This window comes from Caretta caretta, chromosome 11 (assembly GCF_965140235.1).
Source record: "Caretta caretta isolate rCarCar2 chromosome 11, rCarCar1.hap1, whole genome shotgun sequence".
NCBI classification, from domain to species: Eukaryota; Metazoa; Chordata; order Testudines; family Cheloniidae; genus Caretta; species Caretta caretta.
Window position 1 is genome coordinate 35911011 of NC_134216.1, and position 13985 is coordinate 35924995.

General features: G+C 41.8%; 1 protein-coding gene and 1 long non-coding RNA gene across 5 annotated transcripts in view; one reads left to right on the top strand and one right to left on the bottom strand.

Moving 5' to 3' along the window:
• The window catches only part of GRB14 (growth factor receptor bound protein 14), a 100987-nt gene extending 91205 nt beyond the window's left edge, over positions 1-9782 (bottom strand). For all 4 annotated transcript variants that reach the window (XR_007359162.2, XM_075117893.1, XM_048869879.2 and 1 more), the window contains exons 1-2: positions 9607-9782; positions 7155-7287 (exon numbers count right to left, since the gene is read on the bottom strand). Coding sequence is in view for 3 of the 4 variants with exons in the window: in XM_075117893.1 (XP_074973994.1) it covers positions 7155-7287; positions 9607-9782 (309 nt within the window). In the remaining variant the exon portion in view is untranslated. The remainder of the gene's footprint in view (positions 1-7154; positions 7288-9606) is intronic.
• Positions 9140-13685, top strand: LOC125644995 (uncharacterized). The gene is made up of 4 exons (XR_007359164.2): positions 9140-9328; positions 9511-9812; positions 13194-13273; positions 13369-13685. It is a non-coding gene; the product is annotated as an uncharacterized LOC125644995 (long non-coding RNA).
• Positions 13686-13985: the final 300 nt, after the last annotated feature.

Here is a 13985-nt window from a genome sequence, read left to right on the forward strand (position 1 = left end):
AAATCTAATAGTCATTAATGCATTTAATTCCCTGCTTTACTCCCAGCCTTAAAAATCTGAGCGTAATATAACAAAATTTGAAGGAAATGGAACCTTAAGGTTCTTGAGTCCTAAAAGCATTTATATCTTGTGCAAAAATGAATCTAAAAATAAGATAGGAGTCCTGTACGCCTATGAACTAATATTCACAAGTACAACCACCAATACTTAACCGGAAATTCATGAACCATTGAAGCGGGAGCACAGGTATCTCCCCTTTCTGTTTCAGTTAATCAACCCTAAGCCTGAGGGAGTTTTCAAGTCAAGAGATAATATTTGTTTTTATCAAGTTTTGTCACTGGAACTTAGCAAATTTGTCAGATATTTAGCAATGCACAATTACTAACAGTTCTATTTGCAACTCTGTGAAAAATGAGGTTTCAAATGGAAATGCTGAAAAACTTTGAACTATAGTGGCAGTAAAGGAGAAGGGTTATACAGTCAAATGTTAATGTTAATTTTAACCTTTGATTAGTAAATATTTAAAGAAAGGCCATGTTCTATGCCATAAAGTTGTTCTTTGCAATGAAATTTTAAACAAAGTTACTAATGCAAGGTAGGAAATTCTGAAAGGAAGCAAACAATCATACTGGAACTTAAAATATGTATCCAAGATTCTCTTACAGCACTGTTTTTCTAAAATGAAAATTGTGGAATTATTTAAAGTGTATTTGGTCTCAATGATAAAAATATCCATTTGTTGAGAACATCAAGAGAGAAACACACAAAGATAACATTTCAAGGAATAAACTGTTCTTCACCTTGAGATTCACTGTAGTTTTATTTTTACACTTGAAATTGGATTCAAGGAAACTCAAAGCACTAATTACCTTGAATGACTTTTGTGATGAAATAGTTTTTGGCTTATCCTTGAGCAGAGCAAGAACTGTCACTCCAAGGCAAATTACTCTTGTTTTGTCATCATAGAGCACTGAAAACTGAAACTTAACTGACTCTAGGCATTAAAAATTTCAATAACCCTTTAAGTACTTGTCTTTATTTAACATGAATGGGGAAAATGGAAATAAATATAAAACTAGATTGTTTTGTGCTTTAAAGTGTGACCATTAAATATATGAATGGTCAATACGTTCTTCTGTAATTTATATAAAATAGAATCCAACAGTAAAATGGGTACTGATTGGGTAATCTGCTAATGATCAGAAAAACAAAGATCAGAACTATAATCTATTTTCCTCTTTAAATTAAGAAACTACAAGGAACATAAAAATATATGTAGTATAGTAATGCATAGAATCCAATAAAATATACCAAAGATAGAAATGCGATTTGCCATTCCTGATAATACCATAGATTCAACTCTTATATACTTCTGACAATAACAAATGGTTGACCTCTTAAGAGAAAGGCAAAATTCCCCACCAACACACTTGGCCAATTTTGCAAAGCTGTACTTTAGGGCTAAATTTTCTTCCTGATCCCTGCAGAGAAATATATTATACCCTGAAGCAAGATATTTCATTACTCTTCATTAAGCATGCATATATACATGAGTTAATTATGGCCAAAACTATCCATCCATCTTATTATACATCTTGACAGTGATTTCCTACAGCAGTGGTCTCCAAATTTTTTTTGATGGCGCACCCCTATCAGTAAAAATTTGAGCATGCACCCCCAATATATGTATGTATAAATTATATACATGTACTACTGTACTAATATATTGTGTAAGTTATAAAACACACACAAAAATAGAAATTAAAAAACGATGAGATAGAGATGAAACAATATTTTTAAAATATTTTTTTATTTTTATTTATTAACGGTACAAAAAACTTTTGCTCTCACTAAAAAAAAATAATATTTTTAGTGAGAGCAATGTGATTGAATATGCTTTATTATTTTTGAAAATCTTGGTTTTACACTTTGTGATACAGCGGGCGCTCAGGGTGGGGGTGCGGGAGGAGGCTCAGGGCTGGGGCAGGCAGGAGGTGCAGAGCACTTACCTGGGGCAGCTCCTGTTTGGTGCAGGAAGCTCTGCGCAGCGCAGCACCACCCCCATGGCCACGATTCTGGGAGCCACGATTCGGGGAGCTGCCCCCCCCCCCCCCCCCCAGGGCCACCCAGAACTCAGGGGCTTCAGGACCCCGGGGCCCTGGCCTGCAGCCCTGCGAGCACGGGCTGGAGGACTCAGGAGGAGCAGGGGCAGCCGCGCAGCCAGCGGCCGGAGAGAAGGGCACTTTCCCCTTCAAAGCGCCGCTTCTCTCCGGCCGGCTTTGAAGAGGAAAGTGCCGCTTCCTTCCAGCTGGTGGCTGCGCTGCTGCCCCTGCTCCCCCACGGGCCGGAGGACTCAGGGCCGCCCCCTTCCCCTCCCTCCCCGCCCCACAGCGGTGCTGCTCCTGCTGCGCCCCCCAATCGATCGTCTTGCGCACCCCACTTTGGAGACCACTGTCCTACAGAAGTGAATTCCACAGACTGATTACTTATGTCCTGTTACTGTATGAAATGTTTCCTTTTATTTGTTCTAAATTTGACAGACACGGATTTTGTCTCTGTTCTTGTATTACTCATACACTAAGGAAAGAGAATAAAAGAGCAGGGAACAGATTGGTTCTCTCTAAGCAGAGAGATACAACTCAGCATTTTGTATTCTCAGACCAAGGCCTGATCTTGCAATCAGACCCACCCAGGGGCAATCTCACACCCAGGCAGCTCCTTGCTGAAATCAAGTCTTACAAATACCTAAAATAGATTGACAGGTATTAGTTCTTCCAAGTACACGGGTACTTCCTGTATACAGCTCACTCCCTGGGATACCTATCTCAGTCCCTCTTTCACCACTTGAAAAGAACAAGACTTGTGACCCTGCTGGTCCTATAGTACAGAGTCTTTTTTTGTTTGTTTGTTTGTTTGGTTTAATAAACAAAACAAAGCTCTGGTGTAGTTTTATCTGTTCAAATTTTAAGAGTTTTAAGTTTATTCAGTAAAAGCTATTCTGTTTATATGGTGTTGGTTCATTAGAATATCAATGTTTTAACAGAAAGTTTCAGACACCTGTGGTACAAAATTCTGCTCTAATAAATGTTGCCATAATATCAGGACTGCAATCAATCACTTCCCAAACTGTATGAGGAAATGGGAGAGTGACAGCTGTGTTGACAGTGCAGAACTGAATAACGTTTAAACACAGATGGCCCACTTCCCAAGCACATAGGCAATTGATCATTCTGCTATAAAAGCAAATTATTAGCCCACATAAACTCAAGTCCTGCAAGTCAGCCCCATTAAACAGGTGTCCTAGTCTGTCAGCATGCACTGTGTTGTATTTGACAATGCTTTAAACAAAGACAAAAGATCAACAGAACAGTAAACTTCAGCTTGGGAAAGTAAAAGTTCACACTTCATGTTAATAGTTTTAAGCAATCTTTCATTTTTGACTAAGTGGTAACTCCATCTCTGGGTGTATCCTAATAACATAGAGCTGACAATTTGAATTAGGCTGTGTGATGGATATTTGAGAGCTAAAAGGGTTTATAAAAATAAACAAATAAAACGATATGCAAATTAGGAGGACACTATTGTTGAATCTAGGGGATATAGGTCTATTCCAATCAGGTGTCTGATAATATCCTAATAAATAATCTAAACCTCTTTCAAATTAGAGAATTACTGTAGTTATTTTAAAACTGGAAGCCACATGAGGAAGGTGTTTGATTACTTTGACTTGTAGTGTGGTGGGACAAACTAATAGAGGAAAACCATGGATATCTTGAATAGCCCATGAGATTGAAGTCAAATTAAACCTCTCCTTCCTGAGACCAAAGATTATAGGGAAAATCCCTCCCAACAAGGCAGAAAAGCCCTCCCAAAATCTATTAAATACCTAAAGACATCTCCAGAATGGTCCAAGTACCTGTAAAACAGTTCGTCAGACTCGCATAGAAAAAGGGTTTGATAAAATGAAAAGTTATTTTATGGATATATGAAATGGTTCTGTTGTATACATCTAGTTTGTCTTATTTTTATAATGTTAGGTATTTTTCTTTTAGAGGCATACTGGGCTGATAATGATACCTTAGGCTTATGTAGAAGCTAACTTTGTAAATTTTCCTTTACTTGTCTCTATTGCTTAAATCCATCAGGAAAATATATTAAGGTAAGAAGGAAGCAGTCTAATATGATAGTCTGAGAAAACATATCTGGATCAGAGGTATGAAAGAGAAAACCCTTTAGCCATGAGCACTATATATAATAAAGTATTTGACAGTAACAAATTACATTTTTCTCTTTAGTGAGATAATGAATTCCTTTATTGTAGGTGGCTTTGAGGTTTCCAGCAGACTATAACATTCATGTACTTCAGCAGAGTTATAATATAGTCACAGTAGTGTTTGTGTATGTATTAAATATACTGGAGCTCTGTTACAAAGGAGTAAAAATAAGTGGCTAAAGCAACCACTGGGAACTGGGTCTCATGAATTTTAGCACACAGAATCTGACACTTATTCTGTGAAACCTTTGACAAGTTATTTCAGCTCTCTGCACATCTGTTTACCCATGTGCAAGGAAAATGTACTTTACTGTAAAAAAATATTAGAAGGTTTAAATCTGAATCCGCGTTCTCAGCGGACAGATATTATGGGTTTGATCAAATGCCCAGTGAAATCAATAGAAAAGACCCCTTTACCGAGCATTGGATCAAGCCCTATGAAATATAGTTATTTGAACTCCATCTTTGAAGAAGCCCCTAGATTTTTAATCCACTGATACTGCTTTTACCACACACAATATTTTTCTCCTTAAATGGGAAATAAGAAGATAGTACAAAGAGTAGGAATGGAACCAAAGATTTGGGTCCTGGGGCAAGATCCTTTAACTGAACTAGACAGCAATAAAAGCAGTAAAGATATGAAACTTACATTTATACTCATACACCAACCTCAGGATCAAGTTAACTAATGAAAACACACACTTTTTAACTTGACGGGCTACATCATTATGCACTTGGGCTCTTGCATGTTAAAGCAGGACTTGAAAAATCCATTTACTAGTTTCAAGTAGGAAGATTGACATGTTGAGTGGAGGCAGAGACAGGTCTTAGCCTTCAATATGAGGTGTTTAAACTTATGTTAAAAAAAAGTTTCTAGCCCTTATGATGGCAAAGAATTTTCCAAACATGAGTTGATTTAATGTATTCTTCCTTCCTCTGCTGCTGTTTAGAGCTTCCCCAGGCATTAAAATTACAAGTGTAAGCTCAGTTTCACTGCTGACATTCAAAATCCTGTGGGCAGTTATGAAACTGACAAGAGTGATGTCAATTTACTCCCTTATTGCAAAACTCAGAGCAATAATAGTATAAGCAAACACCACTGCTATTCCTAGGTGAAGATGAGAAGGAAACAGAATTAGGTGGGGAGGGTTAAAGTAGTGATGATCTCTAGCTTCAGTCCCCCACCACACACTGCCAACCTTCACAGCGGGAGGTTGCAGAAAAGGTAAAGTAATGGACACTCTTGCACAAGGTGTCATAGGGAAAAAGGGGTTGAGAGAGAGAGAAACAAAGCTCTATAAGCCACAAGCAAGAAGTTGTCAGAGGCCAATATTGAAAGACAGAGCCTCTAAAGAGGGACCGTGCCACCAGCTAGAGGTCAGGAACTGGCATCTCATCCAAAGTGCTACCCTTGCATTTTGCTGATAAGTGCCTAGTACCCATCCTTTGCATCAGCCTCAAGACACATATTACAAAGGAGCTTACTATGACTGGGAAGAAGTTGAGACATAGCAACACAGCATTTGGAACAGTGGGCCAGATTTTCTCCATGACAGGGGCACTCATGTGAGGACAACCAGAGGGGCCTGAAAATGCCATCCAGATGGACTTCTTTCAGAACACCACCCCCTGTAATAGGACAGGTTTAAAGGGATTATCAAAGAGATCCTCCACACAAAAGGGCCCTCTCAGATTTGACACCTCACATACGCCAGGAGGACATTTTCCAATAGAAGCTATGCTGCCAATGACAGTATCCCTGCAGTTGAACAGCAGCACCCATGGAGGGGTCAACTCCAGATAAATGAATGCTACTGGTAGCCATGTTAGCTTCCACAGTTTCTTAGTGAAAATCTGAAGGTTGAGAAAGGAGCAGTACTACAGTGAGTAGGTACTTATCAGCTCTGCTTCCTCTTCCACTTGCCTGCACCTAAAACACCTCACAGGAAAGATCCCACAGAGAACAAGCATGCAGAGACAATGTCCTGGAGGTAGCACCACTGGGAGTGTTCCACCCAGATAAAGGTTCTTCCACCCACAAAAAAAAAAAACCCACAAAAACAACCTGAAGAGTTGAGATGGGCCAGTTTTTGAGACACAAACTGAAAGTTTGAACACCGCTGCTTTCTTCAATTCAATGCTGAAATGAAAGCTTAACTACTCTTGATCTCTAGTATCCATCCCTGGTCAAGCATGTTACAAGGGAACATGGACTACAAAAGAATAATTTCCGGCAACTATTTTTTTTCTTGCCAGAAAAGATGACCCACTATTGGAGTGCAAATCCTACCTGAACTCTTGAAAGCTGTGACAATGCTTCCTCTGACTCGCATTTAGGAGATTCACTTAAAATAAATATTGTATATGTATGCCACAGAATTTGGACATAAACCCGCTATCCACCTAGCATGGTGAAAAGCTTGGTATCTGAGCCCTTTAATTATCAATATGTTTTGTTTTTACAGCTTTACTAACAACATTAGACTCTTTAGATAAAAAGCTGTTCAGTTACTGTGGACACCCAGCTGCTACAGTCTAATTATAATGATGGGCAAGGTATACATTTAATTTTTCATTTAGGGATGACAAAGCATAACCTGCTCGTGATTTCTCTTTACCTGTCACAGGTTAGTCAATCACATCTCAATTGTGAATAGTATTCATACCTCCTAGGTTTGATTCCAAAAAGTCATTATCACCATTAATACTCTGTTTATTGGACTGTATATCTTAATTTCTTGGGAATGTTTGGAATTTATTATTTGGAACTTAACTGATCTATTTCTAAGTAGATAATTGTATATTTCATTGAGGGTTGGAGTAAAAAAAAACACTTTTGTAGAACTAAGTGTTTTAACAAAAAATAATTTATAAATCTTACCTGCTTTTTTCTTGAAGTTGCCTTGGGCAACAGGCTGGCTGACAAAACCGATGAAAGTGGAGAGCAACATAGCTCAGGAAAAGGGTTTGGAATTGATGGGATTGCCAACACATCACGCTCTTTCTTTTTGATCCTACATCAACAAAATGCACAACATGGTTTATATAAATACAGTATATATTAGGACATTAATATTAGGGGATTTGCCACATTAGTTATTGGTCACATTACTAGGACTTTTTTTGTCAAAAGGGTGTACTGATTAAAATGCATATGATTAATTTTGCACATGCAGGATTTCCTTACACCCCCAGAACTCTCCCATCTCCCGCAGTGGTTGCAGTGTTGCCAATTTAGTCGTTTTCCAACCCTCCCCCGTAAATTTAACACCCTTCTCTAATTTCAGTTAATGGGGAAGACTAGATTAAATCCCAGTGACAACCCATGGTTGTAAAGTTAATTGCTAGTGTAAATCTTTACAGCACCAGGGCTTAAGTGTGTCCATACCGTCCTCAAGTATTGCAAATATTCTCAGTCCCCGGATTCTTACGCATATGCTTAACTTTACTATAAGGAGTAGTTCTATCTGTTTGAACAGAGCTACTCATGATAAAAAGTAAAGCACCTGCATGAGTTTTGGTGGGGTCCGGTCCCAAGGTGATTCATAGCTTGGAATTTCACGTAGGAAAAATATTCCCTTCTGTCTCTAACTGTCTCCGTGTTTGTCTTCTTTCTTTAATAACTCCCTAATTAGCTATAAGACTCAGTATAGGGTCATGTTTTTAAAAATCTAACTTCGTATTTGTTTCAAATACCACCAGCCAGTACCTGCGAGAGTTTGAGCAGATTACCACTTCCATAATCATTTTGCAAGAGCCCTTATGCATTCATTAAAAAAAATAAATAATTTTAACCAGCAACATCTAAGCTTTTAGAATGCTGTGCACACTACATTACACAATTTTCTGACATATAAAATATAAATTTGTGCCTATTCTTCTAGGCAATAGAAATCAAAACACCATAAATCTTGATTTGATTATGCAAGCATTCCTTCCCCGCCCCGTTCCCCAGTTCTGGGAGTTGAAGACGGGTTAATATTTAACCTCTTAGTTACCTATATTAGTGTCATTCTATGGGTCACTTGTTAATTGGTATGATAAAAATGTTTAGACTCTTCCACATCATTAAATTACTTTTGAGGCTGCTTTTATTTCTTGAAGTATTTAGAGAACATTAATTTACAGGGAATAGATAGTGTTTAGCAGGAGTGGAAAGTATTGTGCTCACAATGTTTTGAAGTGTGTGAGAAGTTAATGTAGACAAACTATCAGACACTTCATAAAAGCCTAACAGCTCTCTCTCTTTTAATACAAGTTGAACTATCTTCCTTTTGAAGCATGAGCTTAACAACTGGTGAAAGTACCTGGTACAAATATCACTTAAAGTGGTTATAACTCTTACAGAAGCAGCTTTAATAGTAGATGTTCCTGGCAAATGGAGTGCTCTTATCTTACAAGCTGGTTCATTTCACTTTTAAAAAGTGTGGTGTATAATGTTGCCCATAGCCTTGCCAGATCAAGTTCTGAAACTACAAACAGCAATATTAATTAGGTCCAGAAAAAGCCAGTGGAAGTTGATGGCTTGTGTGAAATATTTTTCTGCTGATAAGATTCAATTTTAAAACCCTTTAAAAAGTAAAACGTGGATTAAAAGCTCTTAAGGGACAAATTAAAGAAGAGAAGACCTAAAACATTGCCACATAAATGATAAAGGTCCCTATCCTGCAAAGACTTGTGCGTGTACTTAACTTTACCACTGTAAGTAATTCCATTGATTTCAGAGACTACTCGCAGTAGGAAAGGTAAGCGTATGCTTAAGCATTTGCAGGAGTGGGGACTAACGTTTGTGTTCAGAGCCAATAAAAAAAAAAGATGGGGGGGGGGGATTTTAACTGAAGAAAAAGGTGCTTCCGCTACAGGATACCGCACATCTCTTTCCCTTTCCAGCTGCGACTTCCTTACTCTGCCTTGGATGTGGCAAACCTTTGATAGTATTTTCCGAAAATTGTGCGAACAGTTTTTAGCCTGTTCCTGTCCGACCCCACTATTGCTCAGACATCAGACCTCTGCGATGGCTTCCTCGGGTTGGTTTTGATCACACACCACCTAGGCGTAAGTAGCATCAGAACAGGGTCGTCGCCTCGTGTAACCAACACACGTTCACCTCCGAGCCTCTTGTCGCCCGGGAGCCTGCCCGCAAAACGCCTGCGAGGCTCCCGAGGGGAGGCGGCGCGTTTCTAGGGCGTTGCGGTGGGCTAACGCTTCCCTGCTGAAAGTGACTCTCTCTCTGCCAGATCCCGGCAGCTTGGAGCCACCTGTAGCCACACACAGAGCGGAGCGACAGGCGGCATCCGTCCGGCGGAGACGCTGACCCCACCCTTCAGCCTTACCTGTCCGGCCCGAGCCGGGGCCCCGCCTGGGAATGGGGCACAGCAGGGGGGAGGAGAGGAGCCCGCTGGGCTAGCCAGGGGGAAGGAGCCAAGTCACCGCTGCTCTCCTGGGAGGGAGCCGGAGTCTCTGCAGCCCTCCCTGCGCTCCGCGGCAAATGTGGCAGCGGGGCAGCCATCGCGGCGGCGCCGGCGGCTCCTCCTCTAAGGTACCATCCTCTGGCTCAGCCCAAACGGGAGGCACCGGCAGCAGCTGATCACTAAGGCAGTAGCGGGAGTGCCGGCGGGCCGGACTTGTAGGGTGGAGACGTGGGGGGCGGGGGGAGCGCGGGCGCCGCCCGGGCAGCAGCAGCCCCCCAAGCCCCTTCCCCAACTCACGTGCGGCAGGAGGCCGGGCTGCCCGAAGTCACCCCGCGCTGCCGAGGCACCAGCGCTAGGGACCCCGGGCGAGGGGGCTCCCTAAACTCAGTGCCCCGGTGCCCGTCCTACCCCAGGATGGCCGCGCAGCCAGGGGACCCCGTCAGCTGCGCAGCAGCAGCCAACCCCGGAGGTGCCCGGGGACAAGGGCGGGCTGGAGAGCCCACTCCAGAGCTGTGACCCGCCGGGCGGGGTCTTATTGGGGTCACTCTCCTGCCGCGCCTCGTCGCCCTGCTCAGCGACAGAAACAGAGACACAACTAACCCTTAACGTACTGAGGGGAAGGGCAGTTTTGTTCCCGCTCGGCACCTGGGTACATGGGCGGTTCCTTGTGAGAGTCTCTGGCTCCCTGGCCAGCTGCAGCTCCTTGGGACACTTAGCAATGGGTTGACTCCACCGCGGGTTGGGTAGGCAGGTGGCTAAGGCACTAACCTCGGCTCAGGAAGCCTGGGATTCAATCCCCGCCTCTGTCCCATTCCTCCTATGGGACCTTGGGTACTTACTCTCTCCCTGGCCCCCTTCCTCTTCTGTAAAAAGTAAGTTAAAATCTGCCTTTCCCCCTCGCCCTGGACTTGTCTGTTTAGTTTGTAAACTCCTGAGGCAGGGATTGTCTCTGACTATGTGTATGTACAGCCCCAGCCCAATGCGGGTCGAGTCATCCTTGGGACCTGTGAGTACTAATACACATTTGCCCGGAGCCACCACGGAGCTTAGATGCCTAAATTCCAGATTGAGGTACTACTGTGAGCCAAAAAACCTCCACTCAGCTAATTAGGTGCCTAAAATCACTAAGTGCTAACATTTCAGCTATAGAAGTTCCCTCCCCACCTAAATTTCTACCTCTGAGCATGCATATGGCTACCTCAGGCAGGCAACCAGCTGCCTATATCATGCCTACACCCCAGCAGGATCCTCAAACCATAGGACGATAGGTGTTGTCCCGCCTTTCTTTCATGCAGGGTTTGATCGAGTAACTCCACGCAGAACTCACCTACTAGTGGGGAGAAAGACCGGATTCCTTATAACTTTTAGCCCAGTGATTAGGGTATTAAACCAAGAGGTGACAGATCCTGGTTCAGTTCCTTCTCTTGCCTGATGATGTGAAGGAATTTGAACAGGAGTTTCTCTCCTTTCAGGAGAGTACCCTAACCCCAGAACTACCCCTATTCTGCTGTATCTCTCTCTCAATTGCTTCTGTTGAAACCAGTCTAAGCCAGAAACACTGCAAGTGACTTTATAGTCTAGGGTTTAGGGCACCCATCTGACAGGTGAATAACCCCTGTTCAAATCCCTTCTCATCAATCTCTTTGTGGAGCTCGACGACTAATAATACGCATGTTCCAAGTGCTTTACAGTTCATTAACTAAACTTCCCAATACTTCTGTGAGATAGGAATGTATTTTTACACACTGGAGCAGAAAGAAATGAGCAGATCTGGAAAAGGCAACACCCATGTGCCAAAACAATGAACTGATCCCAGGCTGGGGTTTGGTCCTTCCAGGAATGCGGACACATGCAAAAAGATTATACATCCTAGCTGGAGGCTTGAGCGTGCCTGGATGCATGTTCACAAGCATTCCTTGGGCCATATCTATTCAAAGGGTAGTGTAGACATACTACCATGCCAGCTGACTCGGGCTTGTGGGGTTCAGGGTAAGGTGCTATTTAATCACAGTGTAGACATTCTGGCTTGGTCTATAGCCTGAATTCTGGGACCCTCCTTTCTTGCAGGCTCCTGGAGCCCACCAGCCCAAGCAAAAGCCTACAGACCATTAGCCTGAGCCCAAGTCAGCAAGCATAGGCTAGCTGGAGGTTTTAATTGCAGTGTAGACATATTCAAAGAGCATAGAGTCAAATTGTGAGTTGCACTTTTGGGGCAATATCCTCAGATTAGGAAGCCTAACTCAGACTCAGTTTTATATTCACAAAACTCAGATTAAAAACATGACAATTTCCAGATTGTTTTTGGTCAACACTCAACTGACTACAACACAAAACACTTGAATCACAAAACTTTAACTGCACAGAACTGACTACATGAGATGCACTCATGCTACTGAATAGGAAATAAAGTGTTCGTGAAAAGATTAGGGCCCACTCCAACTCCCAATGAAATATGGAGAAGTACATAGAACTCTGGTGGTATTTGAGTTAGAGAAAGTAAATGTTTTGAGACTAATGAGAAAACAAAAATAAAATGTTTCGGGCTAAAATGTGTTTTGCTGTTTTTAAGCTCACTGAAGAAATCCAGATATGGAGAACAACATTTTAATTATTAAGTGAGGGATGTTCTAAAATAGGAACAACACCAGCAGTTTTCATTCTGTCTTAGTTAGAGATGATTTTCCATGAGGTGGATAAAACTAGGAATTCTCCATCACTCACACTATGGCAGTTGAAAATTTGGGCTGATGAATTCTTATATACTGGCTTTTGCAAATGTATTCTGAATGTAATAGCATCTAATGACTCATTATAATTGGCTGGTTGATGTAATGGTGTAAAAGACTGGCAGGATTCTCCTATGAGGAGAGACGGAATGGCAGGTTTATTTTTGCTGACTCACTGAGGCAGGTGTGACTTGTTAAACTCCACCAGGGGAGAATATGGTGGGTATCAGAAGAAATAACTTGTGGGTAGAAAACTAGGATCTGGGGTAGATAGGAATAATAAATACTACTTTTAGTCTGATGTTTATTACATATATAATATAAAGTTAAACTATAGAAAGAAGGCAACATCTAAATGGCCACAAAATCTGTAAAAAAAAAAAAAAAAAATTTGTTGGAGCAGGATAGGGACTGACACTGTATACATGGTAAGTCTTTGATTTCGTATATAGTAGTGCAGTTAACTGGATAATTTAATCGTTTATATTCATCTTTTGTTAAAGAAACAAAACTTTTTGAAAATTAATGTATTGAAAATACATTAAAATAGTGAAATATGTTCCAACACTCCAAACTTCAATCGAGTATTAATAGCTCACAGCAGTGCAAAAATCAGTTGCAGGAAGACCATAAACAAAGGGTAAGTGCTATTGATATTCTGGTTCTAATTTAAAGGGCTTTAGCAAGGAACTAGAAGAAATACATCTGACTTACATTTTATGTAAAGCCTTCCCCCTCTTTTCATAGCCTTTGATGCTACTTTGTACTTATATTACCTTCCAGAGGAGAATCTATAATGGAAATTTTACAGATGAGGAAACAGAAGCAAAAATACATCAAGTGACTCACCCAGGGTTGCACAGGTAATATAAAATCAAGCTCTCATGACTGCTAGGTCTGTTCTTCAAAACGTACGACTACCTTTCCTCTCTATTTTGATGTCCTTTGTATTCCACAGAATGGAAAATGCTGCCTGCGCGTCATTATGGATAACCTGAACTATGAGTACTTCAGTCAGAGGAATACACTAACATTCAAGAGTAACCTTCTTAATCCTACTTCACTGAACAAGTGCATTTTAAAAACCATGCTGAAGGTAGAATAAAAAGCAAGTTGCTGCTTGAACTTCAAATCAAAATACAATTTCATCAGTTGCAAGGACCTTACTTATACGTCATCCATTGGCCTCACATGACTTTACCATAAATGTTCCAATAAATTGCTTTGCTACATGTCTATCACTGAACTGGGCAGTAGTAACTCTGCATCACTCCACTTCTTGCCTCTTCTTGGTTCTTGTTCTGCTAAGCCAGAGGTGAGCAAACTACAGCCTGTGGGACCCTCCTGCCCGGCCCCTGAGCTCCTGGCCTGGGAGGCTGACCCCGGCCCCTCCCCTGATGTTCCCCCTCCCCTGCAGCCTCAGCTCACTGCACTGCCAGCAGTGGCGCTGACCCATGGTACTGCGCGGTGGCATGGCTGGTTCCAGCCGGGCAGCACGGCTGCCTGTCCTGGTGCTCTGGTGCTCCAGGCAGCGCGGTAAGGGGGCAGTGAGTGGGGGCGGGGGGGCATTGGATA